Below are 17,701 nucleotides of genomic sequence, written 5' to 3'. Positions count from 1 at the left end.
TGTTACATTTTACTATACTTGCAATATTTTTTACATTGATTTATCTTTTCTATTAATTTTTAAAAATCATATATAATGTTCAATGACTTGGTTTGTTCTAGTGCATCCAATGCACCAGACCCAAGGTTGTCAAAATCGGGATCTTACGTAAGATCGTGGAAGGTAGGTAGGATCGAAGATCGTAGGATCGAATCGTGGATCGTAAGATCGAATCGTGGATCGTAAGATCCTACCTATTTTCAAATTTTAAGTAAAAAACCTATTGATAGTGACTTTGTATATTATATAATCACTTAAAATATGAATCCATCCATTAAAAAAAAAATTGCATCATAAAATGTAATTTGCATGCACTGCATTGTTCTTATGTCATTCTAATGATGCAAAATATATTTAACTTTTGACATAAGGTATCTAAAAAGTTCAGTACATGTTTAATTAGAACTAAGTACCAAAATATTATCTACACAAATGGAAAATTCACTTAATTTTCTTTCTAGCCAAAGTAGACATTGTATATTTGTACTAGAGCTGCAAAAAAAAAAAAAAAAAGACACCAAGATACAGAGCATCCTCAAAAAATCACACAAAGAATTCATCAAATAGGTTGTGTGCAATTCTAAACTACTAATTGTGTTTACTAATATTTCTCAAAGATTCAAATACTGAAGATCATGTTTCATAATTTTTCAAATTTTACTTAATTTAGTTAACAAAATAGAAAAATAAAAACCTTAAAAGTTTTGTCAAAATCATATACACAACACAACAATATGGAATCAAACTATCAAAGTACAAATAAATGATAAACTACTAAGTACTAACTACCAAAACAAATTACCAGAAAGCTTAAAGGCAGCGATGGCTCAGGACAACATTATTGAGAGGGCTGAGAGGTTCTGGGTTTTTGACAGAAGAGGGAGGAGGCGTGGGATTGAGGTGCTGGGTTTTTGACTGGGTTTTTTTTTTATATAAAAAAAAACGTTAAACTTAAGTTAAGAAAGCTTCAAGGCAGTGATGGCTCACCATTAACAGGGCTGAGAGGTGTTGGGTTTTTGACAGAGGGTTGAGGAGGCGCGGGATAGAAGTGCATGCTGGAGCTTTGTGTTTCTAAATAGTTTAGGTTTTGTTTTTGAAAACGTTAAATTTATACCATAGATTTTTTAAAAATTTTATGTTGACATAGGGGTAAATTTGGGACTTCAATTCATTATTAAGCTTCTAAAACCTGTTGGACTTGTGGGTTTAGGTTTACACAAATGAATCCCACTTATAAAAATAAAAAAAAATAAATAAATAAAAAAATTCAAGCCAAATGGTAGGATCGGTAGGATCCCATACGATCCTACGATCCTATACGATCCTACCTACGATCTTAATATTTTTGCGATCCTACTACGATTTTAAACTTTTTGGTGAGGTAGGATCGTAAAATCGTGCGATTTTACGATCCGGATCGCGATTTTGACAACCATGACCAGACCTATTGGGATGATTTCATGTTAACAAAAGTAGAGACATGTCACTATCATAACAGGTCTAGGGCAAATAGACATTGGACCCAAACTTTGCCAGATGTTTAAACTTTAGCAGCTATTTGCAACACGACATTAGGGTTGATTGGTTGGGCAACTTATGTTCAAACTTTATGTATATAAATTATTTTTTGGATGAATTGTGTATATAGATTAACTTTAATTGTTATTTATTATAGATTGATTATTTTTATTTATTCTAATAATGTGAAATAAATAATTTAATTAATTGTTGTTTATTTATTTTATTGTTAGTATAGATTTAAAAAATTTTAGTTTATTTTCCTTTCATTCTTGTCTTTTAATCTTGGCCCTTAAATGAAACCCTATCTCCGCCACTACAAGTCGCAATGACAAGCACAACATTGTTATATAAAACTTCATCAAGTTTTGTAAGCACACCTTCAACAGCTTTCTCTAATTTGTTTTTCTCTTTTTTTTGAATATTTGTTTATACTTGAATCCCAAAAAAAAAAAGAAAAAAAAAGAAAAAGAAAAGAAAAGAGCACTGGTGGCTTTCCAAACAGGTGCTTCAATACAGAAACTAATCTCATCATCAATGTGCATTCAATTGTATGTGAATTGTTCAGCAGTGCCAGTGTGGCTTGCCTTGGCACACTTTGGAAGTGGGATCACGGGGCTCTATGCCTCAATCCCTCTCAACCAATTCTGATAAGAATGCTCTTATTGTGGTCTATAGTCTATACATTTTGGTTTTCGTATATGACCTCTCTATGACTCTATCCATTTTAGTTAAAGTAGTATGTGGCAATAACACATATGGATTTTACAGAGCGTAAAAGTTGAGAACTCTTTCTTTTCCTCTTCATTATTATTTTCCCTCAATAATTTATACTACTTTTTCTTCTGTCTAGGTCTATTTTTCGTTTGGCACCTATCTCAATTATGGTTTTTTAACATCTATTAGCTAGCCTTGTAGGCAAGGTAGCAAACGAGTTGGTTGGATTTGTTGGAGTTCTGCTTTTCCCTCTTTTAAAGCTCGTAAAAGCATAAGACCTAACCCCAACGCTTCCAATAAAAAAAACCTTTCAAGTTTCTTGTTAGGATTTTTTTTTTTTTTTGGGATAAATTACAAATTGAACTTTCTAAATTTGCTTGAAATTCCAATTTAATCTTCCAACTCCACTTTCGTTTGATTTAGTTCTCTAACTTTTAATTTTGTTCAATTTAGCCTTTTTTTTAGTCTCTATTAGAATTGTGCTGTTAATTTTCAACTTTGTTCAATGCAAAATTATGTCGTTTTGGGGGTTTTTAATGACTAAATTTTGACAGAGATTAATGGGAGGATTAAATTGAATTTTTTTTTTTGGGTGAAATGATGCCATAAATTAGATTAAACACAAATCATTCTATTACAAGATAGCTTAGCTTTATCAAAAGGTAGTAAAGTCTCCACCATAGGTAAAGTTAGAGGAGTGTATTGAATTTTAGGCAAAGTAAGAGGGTGATATTTATAATTTATCTTTTCTTAAAAAAGTAATAACAAACACATGCTAGCCCAAGACAATTTAAGGCCTAAGGCAGCAATGTTAAATGGGGCATTTTCTATTTAAATATTTTTTTAATATGAGACATTTCTTTCAAAATTCGTTCGATCTTCTTGCTTTTTGATATGGAAAATTATTAATTACGTTTTTAAATGCAAGTTTTTCTAATATATACTTTTCAATTGATGATATGACTAATTCACTTATTTTCTTATGATATATATCAATTTTAATTAGAATTTTATCAATTTTCATTTTGAAAAACTTCTTTGTACAAAATAAAAAATAAAAATTGTAACAGTATTGTCAATAAAATTCATGAATACATGCATTCAGCAAAAAAAAAATCATTAATACATGCATTTGAAAAAGAATTTAGTCTTTTTATATTTATTAGGAATTTTTATATTACAAGTAAATTTCATTATGGTTATTTTCATTATTATCTTCCCGTTGGGTTTCACTTCATTATATTCTAACTATGTTTTAATGAATTTTTGTTAATTTATGAAATTTCACACACACACACACACACACACACACACATATATTCCTACTAATAGATTAAGAGAGCTATGTGAGATTCAATTAAAATTTCTATTCTTCTATCATTTTCTTAAGTTTTTCATATCTAGAATTATAAAAGAAATGCTATTTACAACATAAAATTATAATGTGAAAAAATAAAATAAATTATAAAGCAATTAATATAATATAATTTATCAAAGGCACTAATTCAAATTCATTTTATAACATAATCAACTAACAATCTCAATTTGCCAAAATAAAGATGAATTCAATACATAATTTGATGAATTAATACTAAAACAAATCAAGATTAAATGGATATAGAGAATTAAATATCGTGATTCATATATAATTTTTTTTTTAAAAAAAAGAGAGAGATAGAATTTTGTTTTTGAACTCTCACGTTGTTATAGAATATTAATAATTAATAATTATTTGGTAGGCCTACAAAAATTATTTTTATTAAAAAATTTAGGATTTCAAATGAGTTGGAATTCTATTATCCCAAAATTATTAAAATAATTAAAATTCTTCTTGAAGGGAGTGAGTTCACCTATTTTTTAAAAAACTAATTATCCAGTTAAAATTCGGGGCCTATATATTTTCAGCAGAGGCCCATAGGCAATGGCCTAAGTGGCCTTGCCCAAGGGCTAGCCCTGAACAAAGACGTTCAATTTAGCCTAAAATGGATGCTTTTGGATTAGAGTTTAAAGTCAATTTATTTTACTATTTAGTTTATTTTTGCTATTATTTATAAGTTCTATTGTACTTTTTGGTACTATTCATTGATCCTACTGTATTATTTCAGTTAGTTTCTACCTTTATTTATAGTACTTTCAACAAAAAGTTTTCAATTTTAGCTAAATAAGTTGTTCTCAAACGGATTCACAATATGTTGTAAAGGATGTAATATTTGATTAATCTAACACATTCGCAATTACTAATTATAATGCGTGTAAGGTTCAAGCTCAATACTGATGGTGCCTTAGGGATGAGGACAAGCTTTTAGCTTGCTGGCTGAAACTTGGGCCTTACAAGATGGTCTCATTTTAGCAAGGAAGCTGGAAATCCATTATCTAGTTGTAGAACTCGATGCTATGGAGATTGTGTTGGCAATAATGGTTCCCACTTGAACCTATTATTTATTAGCAGCATTGTAAATAATTGCAAGAATTTAGTCCAAGCTTTCTATACGAGTGAACAGGGGCGGCTTGATGCATTTTGGTCCTTTGGGGCCTAAGGCAAAAATTGATTATCTTGTTTTAGAAGCAAAATTACTACTACTTAATATGATGTATGTAAAATTAATACCCGACTAGCACTTGTCTACCTATACTAAAAAAAACAACCACCCAAACTATGGCAATATTATAAACAAAGTACAGTAGTTCCAAAATAATTGTGGTTGTTCAACTATGTAATAGCCCATGGAGTCCTTAAAACACTGCATGTACCGCTATGCGCTAGTTTCTTGATGGGATAAAGCCTGTGACCCATAAGGAGTTGAAGATTGATGATCTAAACTGAAACCACCCTGAATACAAATTAAAGTATCTAATAAGTTCATAAAGAAATCATTTCGAGTAACAAAATAATAGTTGCTATACTTAAAAAATTTAAACACCAAATACATTCTTAAAACAGTAAAATTTAATACCCGACTAGCTTCTAAAGAATGATTTTGCTGATTTTGCACTAGTTGCATCAATTGGGTCACTTGCTCCTCCAAGTTTTCATAACCATTCACTTTCTCCATCAAAGAAGCCACTTGATTCTTCAACTGAGTCACTTCAGCATCCCTTTCTTGGCTTCTTACTTGAGCAATTGCAGTAGTGCTCTTGGCAGGATGCATACTTGGAGTTGGGCCAAATCCCACACCCTGAACACGACCATTGTGCTCATTACCAAACACTTGAGCATATACATCATCTGGTGCCCATAAAATACTACTAGTAAGGTCGGATGATTGCACACGATTTGAGGACTCACTCAACAGTTCGTTGATTTTTTTCTAATATTCAAAATTTGAACACAATAACACATTAGAAATTAACAATGTTAATAGATTTAATATTACACTTAGCAAATCATGATATTACTTACAATGTTGCTTGTTGCTTCGGCGTTAACAAGACTACCATCATTAGCTACATTTGGGTGAAGTTCCTTTAAATGATCTCTATGCACACTGTGTAGGAAAATGTGTGTTAGTATCATAAACTTGAGTTATGTTATGACATTAAGCAGTACCGAATGATGTCTTAATTACTTACGTGTGAAATGGGGTAATTTCATCACAACTAAATAGCACATAACGATGGGCTTGGGTCCATGATTTTGAATCTAGGGTGATGCTCAACATCGCACCTGTAGATTCTTCAATATTCCTTATGGGCTGGTGAAGACAATTTCGACATTTTTAAAATATCATGAACATAAAATTAAGCACTCCTCTGCTAAGTACCCTTCTGCAATACAACCTTCTGGACAAGCCTTATTTCGAACATAGGACTTCAATCGTGACAAGTACCTATGTGAATAAAGAAGATCAACAATGGAACATTGAATTTGAATGAAAGCAAATGCACAAACTTACTATATATGTCTTACCACTATACGGGATACATCCAACGATAATGAACTGGGCCAGCAATCTTGGCTTCGCCAGTCAAATGAATGAGTAGATGTACCATAATTGTAAAAAAATGAGGGAATATCCTTTCCAATTCGCACAACGTCACTGCAATTCTCTTCTGAAGACTCTCAAGATCTTCCAAACTCAATACTTTGGAACAAATTTCCCTAAAGAAACAAGATAACTTAATCAAATGCTTGCTTACTTCATCCAGCAAAGATCCACGTATAGCAATTGGAAAAAGTTGTTGCATTAAAATATGACTATCATGGCTCTTCATCCCAGAAATCTTGCATTCTTTAAGTTTAGCACAACGGGATACATTTGAAGCATAGCCATCCGGCACACTTACACCCTTCAAAATTTGCAAAAAACTATCTTTTTCACTAGTAGTCATTTCAAAGCAAGCAGGTGGCTTATATGTCTTATCACTACCAAGCTCCTCAAGATAAAGTTCACTTCTTATACCCATTTCTTCTAAGTCAAGGCGTGCCTTTAAGTTATCATTCGTCTTTCCATCCATGTTCAACACTGTGCCAATTACATTGTCAACCACATTTTTTTTTTCTATATGCATCACATCATGATTGTGACGCAACCTGTGATTCTCCCAATAAGGCAAGCTAAAAAATATACTTCTCTTCTTCCATATACACAAGGCTTCCTCCCCTCTTTTTCTCTTATTTGTCAAATTAACTTTTTTCTTCCCAAAAACAACATCAACCACAGGTTCTGTTTGTGCAATGATTTCACTTCTTGACACTACAACAAGAGCTTGACTAAAATCTTCACGCCCATCAAACTCCTTATCATGATTGTGAAATTCATGATCACTATCCAAGAATCGCCTATATCCAATATAGTTGAATTTTCTTTCATGTTTTAACCAACGAGATTAAGGATTGTAGTTACAAGAAGGACATGCAAGAGCACCTTTGGTATTCCAACCTGAAAGATTAGCATATGCTGGAAAATCATTTATGGTCCATAACAATGCTGCATGCATTTGAAATAAGCTATTGGAAGACACATCAAACGTTTCTACTCCAACATCCCATAATTCCTTGAGTTCTTGTATTAAGGGCTGTAAGTACACATTTATATCGTTCCCAAGAGAGGTTGGACCAGGAATCAATAGTGATAACATGAAATAAGCCCTTTTCATACACATCCAAGGAGGAAGATTGTATGGGACCAACATGACAGACCAAGTACTATAAGCAGTACTCATATAGGAGAACGGGTTGAATCCATCAGCTGCTAATCCAAGTCTAATATTACGAGGCTCGGGTGAGAATTCTACATACTTAGAGTCAAATGACTTCCAAGCTTCAGAGTCAGCAGGATGCCTCATTAACCCGTCATTTGTACGACCATCAACATGCCATTTCATGTGGGAAGCTTCTTCGGTAGACATAAACAATCGTTTCAACCTTGGCTTCAAAGGGAACCACCTCAAGATCTTTGCAGCTTTCTTCTTTACCTTCTTGGAAGGAGCATTTGTATTTTTTGGAACTCCGGCCTCTTTGCTTGCCCACCTTGAATGGTTACAATTTGAGCAAGCTTCAAGGTTGAAATTTTCCTTCCAAAACAACATACAATTGTTGGGGCAAGCATCAATCTTCTCATAACTCAAACCCAGATCCTTAATAATTTTTTTTGCCTCATAACAGTCTTTTGGCAACTTCGCACTTGAAGGTAGTAGCTCTTGCAAAAATTAAAGCAAGAAGGTGACTGATTTGTTGCTCCAACCAAGTAGACACTTCAAGTGGTACAGATACACAATAACTGACAATTTGCTAAACTTTGTACAACCTTCATAACAAGGTTCCTCAACATGTTTGAGCAATTTGAGAAATTGGAGTGACTCTTCGTTAGGACCTTGTGTAGGTTGTTCCACACCAGGGCCTCCTACCACATGATCTGATGCCATATCTTCTTCCATTGGTTCGGGCACCATATCATGCATAGGGAACATGTGATGCAACATTTCACGCATATTACTATTTTCATTTGAGTTTTCTTGGACAGAGGTACTAGGAGATCTAACAGAAGTCTTTCTAAATGATGATTCCCCGTGAAAAGTCCAACGTCGATAACCCCTACAAATCCCATGTGATACTAGATGAATTTGTACAACATCTATAGCCAGCATTGTTGAATGTGCACATTTTTGACATGGACAAACAATCGTACCATCTCGTTGTGCATGTTGAGATGCAAAATTCAAGAACTGTGCAACTCCATTTCTATAACTCACAGATGTCCTATCTCTAATGTCCATCCAACTCTTGTCCATAGCTATAGAACAAATTTACACAATAAATACCTATAGCACGATATCATGAAAGAATAAACCAACCATTAGTCCATATTTGAATTACTCTAACAAAACAAACCTATGCTTCTAAGAAAACGAGGCTAAATTTTCAAATTTGAGAAAATGACTTGCAAGTCACACCAAGGTCCTAACTGTAGGCATAAGGAGTCAAAATTCATAAGTTATTTATTAATACATTTGGTAACTAATCAATATCTCTTGATAATTTCCATTTAGTTTGCATGTTCAACATGTGAAAGAAATGAAATAATCAAACTACAATCTATCACAAAACAATTATCAATGCAAGCCACCCGCTTGCTCCAACTAAACAATCCACCACAAAACAATTATCAATATAACAATATCAATGCAAGCCACCCGCTTGCTCCAACACAACAATCCTTCCAATACAATTGTCGTAATCACAAAAATAAAATGCTTACAAGTATTAAAGTCCAAAAAGTAATCAACAAATATAACTCAAAAAATATTCATCCATATTTTCAAAAAATAGTAAACACTTCCAATGTGGATGTAAACCGTCTTATAGTACCATGTAAGCTACCCGCTTGCTCTAACTCAATAATCCACCCCAACGCAATTATCATAATCACAAATATAGAATGTTTATAAGTATTGAAGTTCAAAAAGTAATAAAAAAATATAACTCAACCATATACATCCAAATTTCCAAATTTAATAAACACTCCCAATATCAATTGTAACAACCTTATAACACCATGCAAGCCACATGTTTACTCCAACACAACAATCCACCCAATACAATTATCAATATAATAATATAGAATACTTACAAGTATTGAAGTCCAAAAAGTAATCAACAAACATAACAACATCCAAATTTTCAAAAAGAAGTAAACACTTCTAATATGAATGTAAACCACCTTATAACACCATGCAAGTCACCCGCTTGCTCAAACTCAACAATCCACCCCAACACAATTATTAACACTTCAAGTACAAAGTTTTAAGCAAAAATTACTTATTATGCTCAAGCCAGCAATCACCTTTCCAAAAAAGTCCAAGCTTATCACAATAAATGAGTACTTAACCTGCAAAATGAAATAGGACAATTAAATGATGTGGAAGGCAAATAAAGGTGCCATTGTAAAAAAATTTTATGAGTTAGGACTTGGAACAATTAGGCAAAAAAATTAAGGACCACTTTGCAGAAAATATTTGATGCTTAATTGTATCCAAACTTTGTCATTTGGTACACATAAGGAAACTTACCCATTATGCATAAATGTCTCAATTGAAAAAGGTACTCCAAATCATCCAAATTTTGCATATGAGAATACTATTGCAGAAAATTTTAATGAGTCATGGTACATGAAAATTTAGTAATAATATATATATATATATATATATATATATATATATATATATATATATATATATATATATATATAATGAGTCAATAGTTCCAGCACATTAAAAATAATGCAAGACTTTAGAAGTCAATAAATTGCATGTCTTTGGTTTTGTTGATCAAGTCAAACTTTCTAACATATGCATGCATTTATTGCCAAGCTTGCATTTATTGTTCCTTACTTTTTGACAATTCATGAATGCCAATGGAGTCATACATTTCGGCTATCAAGAAGAATGCATGAATCTAGTAGTAGTAGTACCATATGTAATTTCTAATATAATGTAATAATTGTTCCTTACTATAATTTCATATAATGTAATAATTGTAATTTCTAATATAATAACACACACACAAACACAACTTAATAAAAACTAATTCTCTCTCATTCTCATTCTCATTCTCTGCATTCAATGAAAAAATAAAAACTAAAGCAAGCATATACATAAATATATATATATATAAAGAATAATGATAACACGTTGAAAACATAATTTTTAAGTAGAAATCCTCATCTAATGGAAGAATCCTTATTTTTTTTTAATAATAATAAAAGGCCTTTAGTTTTGGGTGGAACTTAACAATTTATTTACTTTTTAAAATTTTTTTTAGATACAATTATACCTTTAAAAAAACAAGTCAATCCAATCTAACATTTAACATAAATCATTAATAATCTATATATATAGACACACATCAAGTATACAAGATAGAGGTGTGTGATATATGTGACAAGATAATCTTTTCATTAATTTAAATATTCATAATAACAACACATTGCATTATTGTTCTTCAAAAATAAATAATGCAATTAATTATTGTCATCCAATAACTATCTACAGGTAACATAGCATAGTGCACCATGGGTCATTTGTTAACCGCATTGGCACATTATATACCATCATTGTTTAACCATATTAATAAATTGTAATTCTTCTATATCTACCATCATTGTTTAAGCATTTTCACATTTTCCTTGTACACATTAGTGGGCAGTGGCCTTTAAAAAAAAAAAAAAATAATCTCAAGATTTACAAACTTATATATAAACTTGCAATGATTTAGCCTTTGATGATCAGGTCTTTTTGCTCAAAATCCAAATTTGAATAAGTGTTTTCTATACCAAAATCCAACCAAAACAAGCAAACAACAAAAATTAGTACAAAAGTTCCATGACCCATTAAAGAAAAACTAGATCAAAGCAAACCCATAAGCCAAAACAAAAAGACTCCATGACCCATTAAAGAAAAAAAAATCAAAGCAAACCCATAAGCTAAAACACAAAGACTTACACTTTAAAGACACTTGAACACCAAAAAAGAGGGAAAAAGTATGGTGGTGGCAGTAGGTGGTAGTGGAGGTTGACGATGGCCGCGGTGGCTATGTTGGTGGCAATGGGTGGTGGCTAGAGAGGAGCTTGTAGAAGTGATAAGGTGAGGGGGAGAATGTAAAAGTGGGAAAGGAAGTTTGTCTGAGAAAAATAAGAAATGAGAAGAAACAAAACAATGAAAAACGTGTAGGGGAAAAAACAAAAACAAAAAAAAAAAAAAAAAAAGGAAAAAGGAGGGACAAAATACGGGGGAACTGAAAAGTCAACGAAATTTAGTGTGGAAAAAAGGCGAAAATTTTGGGGAAACATATAGCGACATTTTCGAAACGTTGTTATAGATTTTTTGGATTATATGGTGGTTGTTCTTTAATAGCTATAGCGACGTCGCTATAAAGAAAATATATGCCACTATATGCAATGGGTGGTGGCTAGAGAGGAGCTTGTAGAAGTGATAAGGGGAGGGGGAGAATGTAAAAGTGGAAAAGGAAGTTTGTCTGAGAAAAATAAGAAATGAGAAGAAACAAAACAATGAAAAACGTGTAGGGGAAAAAACAAAAAAAAAAAAACAAAAAAAAGGAAAAAGGAGGGACAAATTACGGGGGAACTGAAAAGTCAACGAAATTTAGTGTGGGAAAAAGGCTAAAATTTTGGGGAAACATATAGCGACATTTTCGAAATGTTGTTATAGATTTTTTGGATTATATGGTGGTTGTTCTTTAATAGCTATAGCGACGTTGACGTCGCTATAAAGAAAATATATGCCACTATAACTACACTTTTTGCGGCATTTTAAGAAACACTGTTATTGTTTTGGGTTACAGTGATGTTTTTTAAAATACGTCGTGAAAGTCTAACTCTTTAGCGGCATTTTTTAAAAACGTCACAATATACTACTTATAGTAGCGGGTTTAAAAACGCCGCTAAAAAAAACGCTGCCTAAACCCAGATTTCTTGTAGTGGAAGGATCTTGGTCTATAGATGGTGCTCTAATTGTTTGGAACAATGGCGACCTAACCTTATGCTCAGTAGGCTACAGTTGAACTATATCTCTGTTTAGGTTCAACTCCATGGACTTCCTTTGGAATATCAGTACCTGGAGCTTACAGGAAGGATGGGTCAGATCATGGGCATCTTTGACCGTGTTGATTGGGAAGATCGCATACCTCATAACATCCGTTTCATGTGAATTAGAGTTTGAATTGACCCCTAGCTCCCTGTTGTTGTTGGATTCATGCTAAGGTTGGATGATGGGTCAAAAACCTGGATCCAGTGTAGGTATGAAAGAATCCATAAGCTCTGTAACAAGTGTGGTATGATTGGGCATACGAAAGGTCAATGCACCAAATGCATGGACAATATCGAAATGAAGTTGTTTAGGCAATGTTTAGGCAATGCTAGAATTGTCGGATTCTTTCATCAAGTCCTTGGTTTAGAGAGTCAACAGAGGATGCTTCAGGTTTGAATTGGGCAATTCCAGCAACGGTCTACAATTATCCAAGCCACAAGCCCAACATTATGAAGCCCAGCATTTGAGAGATAATACAGATCATTTAAGTTTGGACCAGGATGACAATGGTCCTAACCTAAATGTTGGCCCAACATTGCATGACCTCCTCGGCCCGAATCCGCTTGATGGGTCTAGATAGCGCTCCCATAGCAACCCTAAGCTCCCATCTATTGGTCCAGGCCCACCGTCACCAATATTGACCCGATTAGAGTCTAGCCCTTTAACCTGTGTCCATGGTAGTGAGTGTCGATGTTCATATACAAGTTCAAATGCTAGAGATGGTGTTATGAAGAAAAGATTGTGAAAAGAAATAAGCAAAATTGGTTAGAATATTCGCCAGAGGATCTTATGTGGGTTCTTTTCAAGAGATGGGTATGGTAGGAATCGAAAGGATGGCATTGATATTGAAGGAGCTGATCAAACCCATCTCCAAATTTCAAACAACATTCTAGATGAGTCTCACTTCGCAGATCCAAATGGGTTATGGAAAGCTGGCCCTCATCAACTTCCCCATCAACCATGAAGATTCTCAACTGGAACTATAGGGGTTTGGGCAAACTTTCTGCAATTCTACAATGCCAAAAAAAAGCCCTGGAGTCCAAGCTTGATATTTTATTTCTTATGGAGACTTGATTAGTGAAAGACAGGGGAAATGAAATTTGTGATAAATTTGGCTTCTCTAAAGGTTGGGAGCTTCCTAGAGGGGGGCTTAGTGGTTGACTATTGCTTGCCTAGATGCCAAAATAGATCCTACATATCATCTATAAATCAAAGCACCTTGTTCACATAGGCTTGCTAGATAATAGAGGTAACCAACTTTCCATTACTTTTGTTTATGGTAATCTTGATCACTCCAAGAGAGAGGAGGTGTGGTGTAAACTTAGAAGCCTCAAGTTTTTAGAGCACCCAAGGTGGTTTTGCTTTAGGGATTTAACTATAATGATGCAAAGAAAATCAGTAGGTTGGATGCTTCGGACTTGAAAGAACCACTTGCTCTCTCAACGGCCTGAAAAAAGAAAGAAAAGCGATCAAAGGTGACCGGGGTTGCCGGCCAAGAACCCGCCGATGGCAAAGTTAGTTTTCTCTCTATATTTTTGGAGTTCCAACTTTTTGGGAGCAATAAAAACATACCTTTGCTTTGTCTGAATAAGCGTTTATATAGTGTTCTAATAGACGGTTATCGCAATTATAACCTCCCTTGGATTCAAGGAGGCGTAAGTATTTAAAAATAACTTCCATAACCGTTTAGGAGTTATGTATTACAACGGATACCTAGAAGTTACGCGTAAAATAAGGAATTGTCACATTATACTCGGAGATTTTCCTAAGTATGATACCTTCGTCCTAGTATCCCCTTGTCGAGTGTGCTTAGCTCATGAATAGGGGTTGTTCTGTCTACGGACGAATTTATTAAGGATGAGATCGCCGACACCCTGGACGAGCATCTCATTCCTTGGTCACGACGACCTCATCCTAGTCTCTTCTTCTTTGGACGAGATGGTTATAGGTAAGGTTTTCTAGGGTGCTTGCAATACTGTTGGATCACGGACGACCTCTATGGACGGCTTCAAGATGGGAAAAATCAGTACCCCATCAAACTAAATCCTCCATTGTGAGGATAAATTATCTTTCAATTGTGGCTCAATTCCAGGAGTAGAGTTGTTCCAATAAGTGATCTTTGTTTTAGAGTTATGTAAACTTGCTTCCACTGGTCAGAAATTCCCGTGGATGAATAAAAGGAATGAAGAAGATTTTGTTATGGAAAGGCTTGACAAGGCCTTTGCTTTTGTAGATTGGGTGAATACCTACCCTAACTATGCTCTAAGAAACCTTCCAATCATTAGATCAAATCATGGGCCCATCATACTTGAGTTTGAGTGCTTGCAACAATTTAGTAAAAGACCCTTTAAATTTGAGTGAATGTGGTTATCTCATCCCACATGCAAAAATGTGGTTCAATAAGCATGGAATAGTCATACAGCCGATTCTAGAGCTTTCTAGTTAAGGCACAGATTGTTTAGTGTTAGGGATAAATTTCTTTCTTGGAACGAAGGAGTATTTGGAAAGATTGACTAAGAGATCTACCAAAAACAACTTAAACTTCAAGCAATTTAGAATTCTATCTCCACTGTTGATGATGTCTAGGAAGAGAAAATTGTTAGAGAGGAGTTGGAAATTTTGCTCCAAAAAGAAGAGGTGATGTGGGCTTAAAAGGCTAGGAGTGACTGGATAGTGTTGGGGAACACAAATACATGCTATTTCTAGGCTGTGGTAAAACAAAGGAGAGCTCGAAATAGAATCTTACAACTTCAAACACCTAATGGAGACACTACTAAAGACCAATTGGAGATTGAAAATATCTTGGTACAACACTTTAAACAATCTTATGAGGACTCTATTACTGCTGGTTTTTATCATATCCTTAAAGAAATTAGTGCCTTGCCCATACCCCAACTCCCTGCCCATCAACTGTATCTCCTTAACAGACTAATTACTAAAGAAGAAATTGAAGCCACTATGTTCTAATTGGGTCCCAACAAAGCCCCTGGTCTAGATGGTATTCCTGCTTTCTTCTGCCAGGAGTATTAGAGCACTGTCAAATTTGATATCTTCAATGTTGTCCATGCTTTCTTTCACTCAAGTTCTTTACTCAAATCCCTCAATTATACTTACATCACTTTCATACCTAAAACATCTTTTCCTAATAATGTCAATCATTTTAGGCCTATAAGTCTATGCAATGTTAGTTATAACATAATTTCTAAACTCCTGGTTACTAGACTTAAGCCTTTTATGGATTCCCTTATCACCTCCTCTCAAAATGCTTTCATTAGAGGGAGAAATATCACTGACAACATTCTGATTACTCATGAAGTTTTTGATACTCTTAGAAAGATGAAAGGTAGAAGGAAATGTTATGGAGCTTTGAAAATAGACATGAGTAAGACCTACGATAGGGTTGATTGGAAATTCTTAGAAGCTATGCTTGTGGCTATGAAATTTAGCCCCAATTGGATAAATTGGATCCTTCAGTGTGTGACCTTTGTTCATTACACCTTGTTGGTCAATGGTAGTATAACTTAATCCTTTACACCTCTTAAGGGACTAAGACAAGGGGACCTTTTATCACTCTATCTCCTTCTTATGTGTGCAAACATTTTGTCCCTTTCTCTTATGCATGTTGAACATTATAAGGATATACAGGGAATCAAAATAGGAAGAAATGGTTGCTCCTTCACACACCTGCTTTTTGTTGATGATTCTCTCATTTTCTTTAAAAAGGACAACAAATCTCTTGACAACATTCAAAAAATTTTGGATTGGTACTGTTCCTTATCGGGAAAAAGCATTAATCTATCTAAGTCGGACTTCTTCTAATCCCCTAATCTACCTAGAGAGGATCAAGAAGCCCTTGCTTTGTCCTTACAAGTTAACTTTGGTCCAAAACTCTAGCATATATCTAGGTTTGAATTTTAAATTGAAAGGAAAAAGAGTGGCTGACTTTCAGTTTTCAGTGGATAGACTCAACCCTAAGCTTCAAAGCTAGAAGGCAAATAGCTTTCACAATCTAGTAGAACCACTTTGGTAGCTTCAATCCTACAAGCTATGCCTCTCTACACCTTTTCATGCTTCAAAGTGCCTGAAACCACCTATAACAAGTTGGATGACTTTTCTAGATCCTTTTGGTGGGGTCATGATCAGGGGTTTCAGAAGCTTCACCAGTTCACCTAGTGAATTGGGACAAAATTTGCATGCCTAGGGGAGACGGGGGGGGGGGGGCGCTTGGTCTGAAAAAGTTTAGCTTGATGAACCAGGCCATGCTTGCCAGGCAGTTTTGGAGGATACACCATAACCTTCAATCTTTTGTTGCTAAAACTTTCAAAGCCAAATACTTCCCTAAATGCCCCATACATGAATGTACTGCCAAACATTAGTCTTGGTTCTAGAGAAACATCATTAAACATGACAACAACAAACTCAAGGAAGGTAAATGGTGGGTTGGGAAAGGTTTGGATATTCCCCCTAACCACCTTGCCTCGTATCCATCCCAAAATCTGCATAATACACTCCTCACAATAGGTACTGTGGATCTGATTGATCAAAATTCTTGCACCTGGAAACCTGAGTTGGTCAGAGACCTCTATCCTCATCCTTGGTGTTCTGATATTTTGAGTATTCCTATTTCCAAAGTAGGTTCAGTCTCAAACAAACTTATGTGGAAGTTTTCCAACAATGGAGACTATAAAGTTCAAAATGCCTAGAAGCTTCTTTCTAATGATTCTACCCATAATGCCCAAGTCTGTCCTAGACCCAATAATACCTCCTCTAAAGTTTGGAATCTCCTTTGGAAGGTCAAAGTGCCCCCCAAAATTGGTAACTTTGTACAGAAACTCATGCATGATATCCTACCCACCTTCCTTACCCTGAAAAATAGATGGATTGCCAATCCATAATCTTTGCCCTCTATGTGAAGAAGAGAAGGAATCTTTCTCTCATTTGTTTTTATATTTCCATTTGCCAGAGCATGCTGGCATGGCTTTCCTCTTGCTATACATACCTCTGATTTCAATAATATTCAAGTCCAACAATGGCTTAGTAAAGTAGTGCTTAGATACAAGCAACTGAATAAGTACACTATGAGCTACTTGCAGCACATTTTCATTACCATATGAACTTTTTTTTTTTTTTTTGAGAATACTAAATATTTTTAACACACACACACATATGGTCCTATGAACCATATGGAATCACAGGAATAGAGTTGTCCATGAAGGATCACGGCTTAATCCCATGGATGTTGTCTTTACTGCTCACAATCTTTTTTGCAAATACAAAGATGCTTTTAGCTAGAACAACATACCTAGAAAGGGGTCGGATGGACATGGTGCTACAATCGAGCATATTGGGAGACTTTGGGATCTCATCATCAAAATTTCTGGAT

General features: G+C 34.4%; 2 protein-coding genes across 2 annotated transcripts; both read right to left on the bottom strand.

Annotated features, from left to right (window-relative positions):
- Positions 1-5,027: 5,027 nt before the first annotated feature.
- LOC142628738 (uncharacterized) lies at positions 5,028-11,405 on the bottom strand. The gene is made up of 6 exons (XM_075802781.1): positions 11,215-11,405; positions 9,533-9,602; positions 5,845-6,101; positions 5,675-5,759; positions 5,196-5,582; positions 5,028-5,105 (listed from the first exon to the last, which is right to left on the bottom strand). Exons 3-6 carry the CDS (start codon positions 5,931-5,933, stop codon positions 5,028-5,030), a joined length of 639 nt encoding a protein of 212 aa, XP_075658896.1. The 5' UTR covers positions 5,934-6,101; positions 9,533-9,602; positions 11,215-11,405.
- On the bottom strand, positions 5,999-8,505 carry LOC142628737 (uncharacterized). Its single transcript, XM_075802780.1, has 4 exons — positions 8,022-8,505; positions 7,132-7,913; positions 6,197-7,011; positions 5,999-6,101 (listed from the first exon to the last, which is right to left on the bottom strand). Exons 1-4 carry the CDS (start codon positions 8,503-8,505, stop codon positions 5,999-6,001), a joined length of 2,184 nt encoding a protein of 727 aa, XP_075658895.1.
- Positions 11,406-17,701: the final 6,296 nt, after the last annotated feature.

The sequence above is a fragment of the Castanea sativa genome, chromosome 3, assembly GCF_040712315.1.
Source record: "Castanea sativa cultivar Marrone di Chiusa Pesio chromosome 3, ASM4071231v1".
NCBI lineage: Eukaryota > Viridiplantae > Streptophyta > Magnoliopsida > Fagales > Fagaceae > Castanea > Castanea sativa.
This window is presented reverse-complemented; position numbering and strand designations above follow the sequence as displayed.

Excerpts from the sequence above, each read along its gene's own strand:
- LOC142628737 (XM_075802780.1), bottom strand. The coding sequence starts at position 8,505 with ATGGACAAGAGTTGGATGGACATTAGAGATAGGACATCTGTGAGTTAT. Across the intron at positions 7,914-8,021 it reads TGAGGAACCTTGTTATGAAG|AGCTACTACCTTCAAGTGCG; the intron begins GTTGTACAAAGT and ends AATTTTTGCAAG. Across the intron at positions 6,102-6,196 it reads CCAGTTCATTATCGTTGGAT|GTACTTGTCACGATTGAAGT; the intron begins GTATCCCGTATA and ends TTATTCACATAG.
- LOC142628738 (XM_075802781.1), bottom strand. The coding sequence starts at position 5,933 with ATGTTGAGCATCACCCTAGATTCAAAATCATGGACCCAAGCCCATCGT. Across the intron at positions 5,583-5,674 it reads CCGAAGCAACAAGCAACATT|AAAAAAATCAACGAACTGTT; the intron begins GTAAGTAATATC and ends TTTGAATATTAG. Across the intron at positions 5,106-5,195 it reads CTGTTTTAAGAATGTATTTG|GGTGGTTTCAGTTTAGATCA; the intron begins GTGTTTAAATTT and ends ATTTGTATTCAG.